Here is a 13,409-nt window from a genome sequence, read left to right as displayed (position 1 = left end):
AACAAGGCACCAAGATTCCGTCTAACAACATTTATTCATACACATTCATGAAAATTCATCGCCAAGTAGCATAACAATCACGAATATTATAATACTAATTAACAGGGCACCAATATTTTTCAACAGAGCACAATTAAAAGCTCAAATATTTTTAAATATAACACCAGGGATACCAGATTTAACCTAAATAGGGAAGCCAATTAGAATTTAACTTCTGTAAATTAAAATTTTGCCAGAAAACGAACTACTATTAGATACCGAATATGAAAAAACCATAACTCATGAACTCATAATAAGTATTGCATTCCAACTGTATACAATATCATAAACCATAGACCAAGTAGGTATAAACAAATAGTAGACTTAATCAAACACAGAGAAAATAAATTTATTCGTGCATACATCACCAGACTTAATCAAACAAATAAACATAAAAACATTGAAAAATACACATAAAACCGTATAAAAAGTACCTTAATCGCTTTAAATTTTAACCGCTTAAAACTTCAATCTCTTTAAACTTTATTCGCTTAGTCCCAATCTCCTGTAAAAGTAAAAGAATCAATTAATAAAAAGCCACAATGAATGTAAAAGCCCCAATTATAGAAAAAATTTACCTCAATTACAAAATCCCCAATTTATGAAACCCTAATTGCCTGTAAATTGAAAAAAAAATCGAACCTCAATAACCCTAATCATCCAAAATGTGTGTGTTTTTGTATTCGAATACCTCTAATTCGGGGCTCAATTCGGAACACTCCGAGGTCGCACTTTTGTGAGGGGGTTTAAGAGAGAGAGAGATGAAGACTAGTGAGAGTGTTTAGAGAGAGAGAGATGAAGAGAGACTAGCAGAGGGCGAAAGAGATGAAGAGATGAAGGTCCATGGAGAGAGGGTGGGAGAGATGAAGAGAGACAGCGGGGGTGAGAGAGAGAGTGGGTGAGAGTGTTTAGGATAGTGAAGTTGTAATTTGGGGGGAATGTTACTGCCCAGACATTTCACCTCGATAACTGTGCCGCTGTTTTTAATTTTAATTAATAATTTTTTATTTTTTATTTTTATATATATAAAAAATATTTTATTTTATTTATATATAATTTCATTTGTCTCTAAAATAAAATTTAATAACTTATAAAAATTTGGTAATATTTTATATGATATTCTAAAGTCATAAATAATCTAAAATATTATTACAATAATTGAGTTATATTAATGTAATCACTTTAATAATTTTAAAAATAAAAAAGTAGCTATTGTAACAGTAAGTGTTGGTGTTACATATTGTGCAACACCGTAACTTTTATGCAACGCTAGCTTTATAACTATTGTAACAACAAATCAATACTGTTACAATAACATAAGAATTTCTTAGCTATTACAATGAAATGCTTGTAACGCTTTTAAAAAATCATTGCATCTGACCATCTATGTCGTAGTGGTAAATCAATATAGGAAGTTGACTTCAATATCAATTAGAATTGAAATTAATTGACCCAGTAATTAGAATTAAATAATTAACTAAGGGTAATTAAGTAATTTCAGCTAGTACTGACCGACCAACTACCTAACTTTTAATGTTTCGTCTATTACTAATACTAGCTTAAAACTCGTGTGACACAGATTTTTTTTAATACTATATATATATATATATATTTTGAATTCAATTCTTAATTTTATTCATTTAAAACTTTAAATGATATGACTTCATAATAATTATATTAATAGACGTATATGTTCATAACGTTTTAGAATATTTGAACTTATTTAAAGTGATAGCATTAGTAAGGGGAAAATGTTATTATAACGAAATTATTATTTTATTATGGGTAAAAATATAATGTCTCCATCATGTTGGGACCTTAAAAAAATATAATTTTAGCATGGTGATTAATTAATCGATTAACTATAATTATATAAAAGATATTTGAAAAAGACAATATTACTGATTGAAGGATATAGTTTTACTGATAATTCTATGTGTATTTTAAAAAAAATAATATTTATGTTTTAATTAATATTTGATTTTTTTAGTTCACATCAATAGAATACGAATTATACTTAGTCTAATATTAATTTGATTTATCTCGGATCAGTGGTTTATATTATTTTATTTTAGTCTGATGCCCAGTACACCGACCAAATCAAACTAATTATTTTTATTTTTATTTTTATTTTAATTTTTTTTAAAAGTGTGGATCAATAATATAATTTTATTTTGGACTGAATAATTAGTATATATGAATTTATTTTGTTGGTCGAATTGTATTTTTATTTTAGTTTTGTGTTAGTCTAAATCAATTGTATAATGTATTTTTTTGTCCTGGATAAATAAATATATTTTTTTATTTATCGAAGTTCATTAGTATAATATTTTAAGAGAAATGATAGTATTATTATTTTATATTAGCCCGATTCACATTATTTATCAACTAAATCTTAATAATTATATTTAGTTTACTTAAATTTAATTTAGCCCGAAGTAGCAAATTAGAATAATATAGAATTCGATATGAATTAAAATATAAATTGATAGAGGAAGTTGAATTTAATATAAATTATAGTGATATATAGAGTTCGGTATAAAATAAAATTGAAATTAGTAAAATAATAGAGGAAGTTGACTTCAATATCAATTAGAATTAAAATTGATCGACCTAATTATTAGAATTAAAACAATTAAGTAAGGATAATTAGGTAATTTCAGCAAATACCGACCGACCGACTACCAAATTTTTAAAAGTCTCTTTTACTTCGTGCACAATTTACTGTATCTTGCCTTGACAATTTACCCAATGGGCCAGGCCCATTGGATTATGAGGGTATAATCGTCTTCTGGTTCACTGGGCGTAGAAAATTTTACTTTCTTTTCTAGCCCATTCGGTAGGATCGGTAGAATAAAATAAAATTTGCTGAAGGACTAAAAATAAACAATAAACAAATCTGTTATATTATTAATAGCCCAACATGGGGCATTGGTGAGAGAATTTATTCAATTTAAATGGTGAGACATTTTATTTAGCTTAAAATGTCTAAATTGCCCTTATAGTTACCATTTATAAAAAAATGTTTTTGATGAGAACCGATTGCAAATACTCTATACAAGAGCATACCACTAAGATACTAAATTATATGAGTTGCCAATCATATACATATTAAATATGCTTATGTGTCTTAAAAACTTAATATTTAGTATTATATCTACTGTGACTAATGAAAAATTTTTAATTTTTTTTTTAATTTGCTATGCTTAGCCCAACATAGGGCATTGGTGAGACATTTTATTCAATTAAATGGTGAGTCATTTTATTTAACTTGAAAAGTCTAAATAGTCCTTATAGTTACCAATTATAAAAAAAATGTTTTTGGTGGGAATCGAACCCTGGTCTTACAAATACTCTATACAACAGCATACCACTAAGGTACTAAATCATATGAGTTGTTAATCATATAGATATTATATATGGTTGTGTGTCTTGGAAAAGTTAATATTTAATATTATTTTTACTGTGACTAACGAATAATTTTTAATTATCTGTCTTTTTTTACATTTGTCATGCTTTTAGTGGGAATCGAACCCGGTCTTAAAAATACTCTACACAACATAATACCACTAAGTCACGCAACCATATATATTGTTAATCATACACATATGAGATATGATTGTGTGTCTCGAAAAAGTTAATATTTGGAATTATATATATTGTGACTAACGATTACAAAATTTGATTAAAAAATTAGACTATTAAAAATACACTACGTGCTCATATAACTCTCTTAAGTACGTACTTTGGGATATTTTTCTCCAAATTTTAATCATCTATTTCTTTTTATATTTTCTACTTTAGTCATTTAATCAAATTTACTGTAAAGTTATAAAAATCAACAATAATAAGATAACCGAGTACTATTGTGTGTACTTATGGGTAAAACTATTTCAAATTTTTACTTGGACTAATATATTTGAGCTTATTCTGAACTCAACATCAGAATGTCACTTAATTTCTAAAAAATACTCAAAATTTGACCGTTTTTCACAAATGATGTCAGAGCTTTATCAAGCTAAAATGTATTTTTTTTACTTTCGAATTTAGTCAACGGGCTAGAAAATGATTGAGAATAAGTTGTTTCCACTGATATTTTTCGTACACTTTTATTTTAAATTATTAGGGGCTATATACTTTATTTCTAACAAAATCGGCACAAACTATTTTTTTTTAAATTATATGCAATATATTCTAAAACATTATTAGATAATGACCAAAAGACATTTTATTCCATATAAATATTAAGATAATTTATTTAGTTTAAAATGTCTAAATTTTTATTAGACTTACAACTTTTAAAAAAAAAAATATTTAAATGGATTCGAACTTGAATCTATACACTAGATTGTACATCTCCTCACTAGACCAAACGCTCACACGTATTTTTAATCATGCAAATTATATGTGTGTATGAGTGTCGCATGAATTAAAATATAATGACAAACTTATCATTATGCTTACTTTAAAAAAAATTAATATTTAGGGCTTTCAAAATTGAGTATATACACTAATTTAGACATTTTCTTATCAATTGAAAATCACTTATTTTTGTTTTATATCACAAATTATAAGAGTGTGCATATCGCATGAATGAAGAAATTTTTGATAGTTTAATTATTGTGTTTCTATTAACATATTTTAATATTGATCAAATTTGTATACTTATTGATTCAGATTGTAATATATTATGTATCATATAAGGTCTCTTTATAAAGTTCTAAATTATTTAATTTAGTGTAAAAATAAAATAATAATGTAGATTTACTATACATAAATAATTGCACTGAAAATTACGTTACTTGTATTTTCAATCATACACATGGTATGTATGTGTGTGTGTGCCGCGTGAATAAAATAATATTTGGTATTATTGTTATGATTTATTAACAATTTTTTATCATAATTTTAGTTTTACATAGCTTAATTCAGATTATAATATATTATTTCACATTATAGTATGAATAAATTATTTATAATATATAGATGGACTATATTTCAAAGTAGTGTTAAATAATAATAATAAACCACTACATATGAAAATCAGATCACGCGCCCACCTAATCTTATATTTCCACTCATACACGTGATACGTGTTTGCGCGTGTCGCGTATTATAGAAATATTTGGTATTTTAATTATTATAACTTATCAAAAATATCTAAACACAGTATTTTTTTGTATTTATTTATTCAAATTATATTATATTTTAATTTATGATTTAAAATAAAACAAGGAAGTTAGATTAGACTATAAAGTAGCGCATACCTTTAGTGAATTGCAAACAACATTCTCACATATGTTGAATCGATGAAGAACATCAGGGACACATCAACCCAATTATAGGGAAGGAAATTTGACAGATAGACCATCATGTACCAATATACATTTCAAACCAAAATCACATCATGTACCAATAAATATTTCACACAAGAACTGTCATGTATGGATAAAATTATGTAAGCCGGAAAAAAACTCTACTTTTATGAATTGGGTACATAAATTTTTTTTTGTCCACAGTTTTGTTATCTATGTGACTCTTTGCAAACATGGACCAAAAACACAAGTAACTCGTTTATAAACATTGTGCACAATCTTATAAACTAATAAGTATCTATACTACTCATTTCGCAAAACAAAAATATTTCAATTATGAATAATTTTCATCTATAACTAGGTAATTATATAGCTAAAATATAACATATTCATCACCAAATAATGAATATTACAAACACCACAAAATCTGGAAAATTTAAAATTTATACTGATCCGTGCCTCGCACGGGTTTTCATGCTAGTATTCCCCGAAGAGGAAAAAAGAAGACATATAAACTTACAAAAAAACATGATTAAAAATTAAGAAGTGTAGTCTACACTCTCTCCACTACATAACGATAAGAGAGAAAGCAATAGATATGAAAAAGTAGCAGCAACCAAATATCATATCAATGGTGCTACTTGGATGCTCTATTCGTCCTTGTAAATCTTCACTTCTTTCTTCAAACCCTAACTTCTCCTACAAGGTACTATTCAACCCCATCTTTAATAAAATTATAAAATTTACAGCTTTAATATGTGTTATTCAACTGAACCCCATTTCTTTATATGTAAATCAACCCCATTTCTTTATATATGCAGGTGCCCTCGAATTCTTTTGTTGTTAGTTCTGTAGAGATTAAAATTTGGAATTGTTTATCATATGTTCGATTAAATGCCTCCGTGAGGCCACAAAGTTTTGTTATTCACTCAGTTAGGAGGGATAGGAATGTACATGGTTTTTATCTTCCCAAATCGACGAAATTTACTGCCCGTGTAAGGAAAGCTCTGAATCTTAGTGTTAGTTTTCGAGATAGGTTGCCGATAAATGTGTTTCAGTTGGTGGTTGGAGTTATGCTGTTCATGGCTGTTGCTGTGCCTGTTGCCAAATCTCCTTCTTGTAAGTTTTTGTTGGTTTGAACTTTTGATGATTAGGAATGAAGAGGAAGATATAGCGAGATCTGTTTGAATGTGATTGTGTGTTATCGTTTGTATAGGGGCTCTTACGGAAGAGAATCTTTTGTTCTTGGAGGCTTGGAGGACAATTGATCGCGCCTATGTTGACAAATCTTTTAATGGCCAAAGTTGGTTTAGATACAGAGAGAATGCACTTCGTAATGAACCAATGAACAACCGAGAAGAGACCTGTATGTACTTGTTATTCTTTGCGGTTTTATGTTAAATTCTTGATTCAAGTAGTTAACTGTTTATGAGAAGTGAGGCCCTGCCTTGTGAGGCAGCATATGTATGCATATGTGCAGTTATGCATGGTTGCATTCTCCAGAACTTTTCCATGAGTTGCTAATAATTTAATACAACTCTTTCCCCAATGTGGTGACTATTAAGAAATCTACCAGTGAAGAAAAAATGCTTTTAATTAATGCAAATAGATACATGCATTTATCTGAAATTCTATAGATATTTTTGTGGATTATGTCAGCTGTTTAAATCCTTATGTATGTTATGTTTTTAGATGTGGCTATAAGGAAGATGCTTGGTACACTAGATGACCCGTTCACCCGGTTCTTGGAGCCCGAAAAATTTAAAAGTCTTCGGGTAAGAAACCTTTTCTTTTTACCATTAACTATGTCCGTTTGACATATCTTAAAGATGGGTACTCACTGCTTGTAGTTATTATTATAAGTAATTAGTTTTTTAAGATAATATTATTAATGAGATGTTACTGATAAGTTCTAAAAATTAAACAATGATGAATAAATATTAGAAGTTACCTATTATAAGAATAGTATTAATTTTATGTCAAGTCAAATTACAAATTTAAATAAGTCACTTAAATTCATAATAGAAGTCAGAAGTCAAAATTTGACAAACATACAAGTTTAATGCTGTTTACGTATTTGTAAGTTATGAAGTATTTTTAAGCATATACAAACATGCTTACAGATGATATTTATTTTAGCTGACAAGTGAAAACTTAAAATATGTTGATAATAATTGTTTTGTCCGTTTGTAAATTTTTTGACTTGTGAGACCATCTCTAACCTAGCTCTGTAATACTTCTCCTCCAATTTGATGTAAAAATGCATTTTCAATCCCTTTGCGTCCCGCTAACTTTATTACTTTCGTACATTGAACACTAAAATAATTTTTTTCAGTACAAAAAAGTGTCAAATTTAGAGTTAATGGGTTAAAGTTGATTTTGGATTTAGTGCAAATTTTATACTATTTTGGTAGAAGTCACACCAAAACTATGTAATGGGTTGGAGATGCTCTGACTTGAAGCTGGCTTATAAGTTGAATTTTAAAATGCAGAAAATAGGTGCTTATATTTGTGGCTTATCACTTTGTAATGTAACTTGATATAATTAAAACTATTCCCACCACATGTAACTCCTTTATACGTTTTAGCACTTATTATCTTAATTACTTGTAAGTTACATTTTATCGACTAAAATATCCAAACATGTATTAATTTACAATTAAACAAACTTTACTTTTGTGGGTTATGAGAACAACTTTAAGTATGAAGTGTTTTTTTAAAACCAGATAAATGGGCATATCAGTCCTGATCCAAAAGCATGCCATCTAATGAATTCTTTTGAGCCTCTCGTCTTTCTATCAAGCATCTTTATTATAAATAGTTATTTTTGTCCATTTGTTAAGTAAAAGTTGCTTCGCTTATTTTTGCTAAATTTATTTATCTTCAATTGAAGGCAGTCTGGGACGAAAGGTGCTCTGACAGGAGTAGGACTTTCCATTGGTTATCCAATAAAAGATGATAGTTCTCCTCCTGGATTGGTGGTTATTTCTTCTGCTCCAGGAGGTCCTGCAAATAGAGCTGGAGTTTTGTCGGGGGATATAATCATGGCAATTGACAATACAAGTACAGAAACCATGGACATCTATGATGCAGCAGAGCGTTTGCAGTAAATATTCTTCCTATCAAATATCATGCTATCCACTTTTTGATTATAATTTTATTGATAATAACGTGTTTAGATAATGAAATGCAGCTTCTCCTTAGCAAAGACTGCATATGCACCAAAGTTCTTAAACTGCAACCAGTTGTAAATCTGTATGTAGACTAGGGCACTTTAAAAAAAATACATTCCAGTGTTAACCTGTAAGTGGCTATAGACAGTAAAAAGGTGATGATATGATTTTGAACTTAGAAGGTCTTAGGAAAATAAAAAACTAGGCAGGTAGGATTTTTTTTGGCCTGGCCTAGAAAATTGATTACCCCGGATTCCCACCAGTGTTAGCCACAACATGCAATATTCACTTCTTTTTTCTCTAGAACTTTTATGCAAAAATCCCGAGTACAAGATATAGCAGTATTAAATCATCTCCCCCCTCCATACTTCCAGTGTAGAATTCCAAGCTTTTCACAAAATGTATACTTGGCTTGGTAGTTGGTACATGGATCAGTAATACATTGTTCGATGGAGGTAGAATTTATTTATCTAATGGAGGGAGGAGGTGCAGTTTTCTTATTGTGTATTACTAAAATTTCCTATAGATGATATATTCCACACGTTTTTTTCCATCGCAAGAATCATCTCACGAGTAACTTCAACTTGATGCTGTCTGAATGGTTGAACATAATGCAGGGGCACCGATGGAAGTGCAGTCGAGCTAACAATCAGTAGTGGACTCACAACGAGGCATCTATCATTAAAGTATGGTAACCTTTGTATTCATGTTAGTTTTTCTGCAAGAACTGTTTTGCATTTTATGTATGAACTTTACACCTCCGAATTTTCAATTTAACATTTAAGACAAGCTACTTTACCTCGTAAATAGGCGACTCTGCTGTCACTAATTCTTTTTACACATTTTTTCCAAGTTGTCATTTAATCTTCAATTTTCTATACATCTGACTTTTATACATGACGCGTTTACCTAATTATATTTTTAACTTGGCATGTTCCATACAATAAATCAACTGTCACATTCCAGACGTGAGAAGGTCTCATTAAATCCCGTGAAGTCGAGAATTTGTCAGACATCTGGTGCAGGAAAAGATGCCTCCAGGATTGGATATATTAAACTATCCTCATTTAATGAAAATGCTTCTGGTACAGTACTACAGCTTATAACTTGTTACCATTGGAATATAGTTGCACTTGTTCTAAATGTATATAGATTTATGTCTACTAGACTATTTGTTGAAAAATCATGTTTTCCCATGCACAAGGATTAGATTGTGACTCAATATGTTCTAAAAATACATTTCCTCCACTGATTAAAAATAGTCCAGAGCTATGGGGAAAGATGTAGATGTGATCTATTGCCCTAGATGTGAATTATGCAGTCTGCACATGAAAGCATTTTATCTCATTTCGGTTTCAGCTGAGACTTTTATCCTTGCAGTACACACACACACACACTTTTGCCTATTGTTCCTCTGTATTAAGGGACATACTTTATCTTACTGTATAACTTTTCCTATATTAATCTTTAATGTTGTAAAACTCTACTATATTTAGCTTATGTTACACTAGGATATAACACGCGCGAAGCACATGCTAAGTCTAATATAATTATAATTTAGTTTAAATTGAACTTTATGATAGTATTCATAACAGAGATTTAGGCTATGTATTGATTTTAATAATTTTTAGAAACTGGAAAATTTGTAGGATTAAACTTTGTTCGGAATTACTATTCTATGAGACATGTAACTTAATACAAAAAGTTAGGAGAAAAAAACATATACGGAACTTTAAGGGTGGTAGGAACTAGGAATTTAGGGGTGAAATCAAAGTTTGGGTGAAACGTGAAAGTTGAAACCAAATTTGGGTTTATAAATGCCATTGAAAAGCGGTTTCGCTTATTGATAAAGGGTATCCTGTATGAGCAAAGTTGTATCAGAATTATCATTTCATATGTGTTATATATAATTTTTGGAAGCTTGCTTCAGTTAATAACTGTAGTTTCATTCTACATCGTAAGCTGCCTATTTGTGTATAATGTACTTGGTTCAAGACGCTTTGTTTTTCCCAGTTTTTTTTGCTTTCACATATTGTCTTTTATAATTTCAATTTCGTTGGATATATATCACTTCGGCGAGAATTTTGACTAGAAGTTGAGGCCTAATCTTGAAATTGTGAAAATAAACTTGGCCAGATGAAAAATAGTGAAAAATCTTGGCTTTAATAGCTCCATGGACTATGTTGCTCAATTGATGCATGTGCCATACCTTATGACATTGTATAAATTGACTGTTTCTTTTTGTTCTTTACAGGGGCTGTCAGGGAAGCAATTGATGATCTAAGGAGAGATAATGTCAGTGCATTTATCTTGGACCTTCGGGATAATAGGTAATTTGTTCTCACCATGCTCAAGTCTAGACTTTCCATTCCTGCTTACTTAAATTTTGTTTTGATGCAGTGGTGGTTTATTTCCTGAAGGAATTAAAATTGCCCAGATCTGGTAAGTTCCATATGGGACTAAATTTCCATGCAATCACAGATGAACTTCAAATTGTGCTATTTTTCTGTTCAGTAAATATTTTTGTAGTTCATGGTTTATTTATTGAATGGACTGGATTAGTAGTCTTGGTGGATTATTTTTCGAAAGGGCTAGCATATGATCCTTCTATTTTCCATTTTTATATTAGAAGTCTGACATATTATCAGTCCTTTGTTAGTGAAGCTTGCACTTATTAAAATATAACAACAGTACGAGTCATGGAGCATTTTTTTTAAGAAAATGCATTACACTTACTAGCTCATTTGTAATCTTGTTCCTCATTTTCCATATTGCATTCTCTTAAACAGAAGGACACTGTGCATTTGTGTATATCAATATAAGTATTAGTCATAGGATCAGTGTCAAGATGTGTCTTCAGTTGATGCTCGTTTTGCTGTCCATTCTATTGTCGAGTGTCGAGTGTGTCTAAGATGTGACGGGTGCTATTTCAATTTATGTGTGGTGAATATGCAGTTATGCATACTTCTCCACTTTAATTCTTAAATTGAAAAGATTAGTTGGGGTGGGGGAGAGGGGCTGGTGTAGAACTTCTATCATTATATTATTTAAAGCTCTTACACATGCTAAAATATTTTTTATTTAGAGAAAGTTCTGATAAATTGTGAATCCTAGCCCCTAGGGGGTGTCGGTACTTATGGTCTTGCAGTTTTAATTCTGATACTTGATACTGACTGAAATTCAGGCTGGACAAGGGAGTCATTGTGTATATATGTGACAGTCGTGGTGTGCGGGATATATACGACACAGATGGAAGCAATGCTATAGCAGTCTCAGAACCCCTGGTTGTGCTGGTATGCCAACCTAATATACCAAGTATCCACTCACTAAATGAAATCTATTGTTAGAGCAAGTTTAGTTTAGGCATTATTGGTCGAGAGGGGGCAGTGACTTGGGAGGTCCTTTAAACTTATGGGCAATTGCTCCCTTTGAAAAACTGTGAAGTATTTAAGTATCTGGAAGAGTCCATATTTTGTTCTTTTCCAGTAGCCTGCTATTTTAGATAGTTTCGGTGTCTTTGCAAGTTTGGTTGTAGACTTTGGATTTGTATATTATTTTTAGTAAATAATCAAACTTGAATATGCTTTTAAATGCTTCTGACAGGTGAACAAAGGTACTGCAAGTGCTAGTGAAATCTTAGCTGGTGCACTGAAAGATAATAAACGAGCAGTTCTATTAGGAGAGCCTACATTTGGGAAAGGGTAATTCTTTATGCTTCTATTATTCGAATGCATATATTAGGAGATCTTAATTGTGCCTGATCTTCTCTTTCTATAGGAAAATTCAATCAGTGTTCGAGCTTTCAGATGGTTCAGGCATGGCAGTTACAGTTGCTCGTTATGAAACACCCGCCCACACTGATATTAACAAGGTATCTTTATCCTTTAAACATCATATGTTTTGTTTGATCAGGTGTCTGGAAATTCCTAATTTTTCCCTTACATCATCAAGGTTGGCATAATTCCTGATCATCCATTGCCGGCATCATTTCCTAAAGACGATGACAGTTTGTGCGGCTGCCTCCAAGACCCTACATCGGGCTGCTATCTTGACAGAGTGGGTTTATTCTTAAGATAACATGGCTAGATACAGACTATTAACAAATTTGCGATTCAAAATAGTCTTTAATTTGTTAGTTTTGTCTGTTGGTGCAAGTATGATAATTGATAGCACTGACAAAACACATGTACATGATTCATTTGATAACTGTCACTGAACTAAATTGGCTGTCTTTTTGAAATGTCCAATCCAGGCCACAATTTGTATGTTAGTTACGGTTTAATCTATTGGTAGTTTTGTCTGTTGGTGCAAGTATGATAATTGTTAGCACTGACAAAACACATGTACATGATTCATTTGATAACTGTCACTGAACTAAATTGGCTGTCTTTTTGAAATGTCCAATCCAGGCCACAATTTGTATGTTAGTTACAGTTTAATCTATTTAACCTAAATCGTGATCACATGTAACTACCCCCACAACCTAATGCAGCTTACCCTAAATCGTGATCACCTGTAACTACCCCCACAACCTAAGGCACCTTACCCTAAATCGTGATCACCACCTAAGGCAGCTTACCCTAAATCGTGATCACCTGTAACTACCCCCACAACCTAAGGCAGCTTACCCTAAATCGTGATCACCTGTACACTCAGATTTGGGGTTTTACTGTAGATTCTCATACACTCAGCCGGGCCGAATCATCATCTTCCCTTCTTTCGCTTTCTGATACAAACATTAAAGCTCCTAAACTGTATTCTCAGAGAACAATCAACTTGTAGAATAGAAAGTTATATCATGTAAATTGACAGTAGTTTGTTACACCCACAAGCTTTTATAGATAGCTCGTAGAAAGACATCTATACCCTAACTAATTTTGCT

At 30.9% G+C, this 13,409-nt stretch overlaps 1 protein-coding gene across 1 annotated transcript; it reads left to right on the top strand.

The window, feature by feature from the left end:
- Positions 1-5,893: 5,893 nt before the first annotated feature.
- Positions 5,894-12,815, top strand: LOC141684775 (carboxyl-terminal-processing peptidase 2, chloroplastic-like). Its single transcript, XM_074489895.1, has 13 exons — positions 5,894-6,060; positions 6,176-6,473; positions 6,571-6,720; positions 7,047-7,129; positions 8,252-8,460; positions 9,145-9,213; positions 9,494-9,612; positions 10,782-10,857; positions 10,928-10,969; positions 11,712-11,820; positions 12,131-12,228; positions 12,305-12,398; positions 12,479-12,815. Exons 1-13 carry the CDS (start codon positions 5,986-5,988, stop codon positions 12,602-12,604), a joined length of 1,548 nt encoding a protein of 515 aa, XP_074345996.1. The 5' UTR covers positions 5,894-5,985; the 3' UTR covers positions 12,605-12,815.
- Positions 12,816-13,409: the final 594 nt, after the last annotated feature.

Source organism: Apium graveolens, chromosome 9 (genome assembly GCF_009905375.1).
Source record: "Apium graveolens cultivar Ventura chromosome 9, ASM990537v1, whole genome shotgun sequence".
NCBI classification, from domain to species: domain Eukaryota; kingdom Viridiplantae; phylum Streptophyta; class Magnoliopsida; order Apiales; family Apiaceae; genus Apium; species Apium graveolens.
This window is presented reverse-complemented; position numbering and strand designations above follow the sequence as displayed.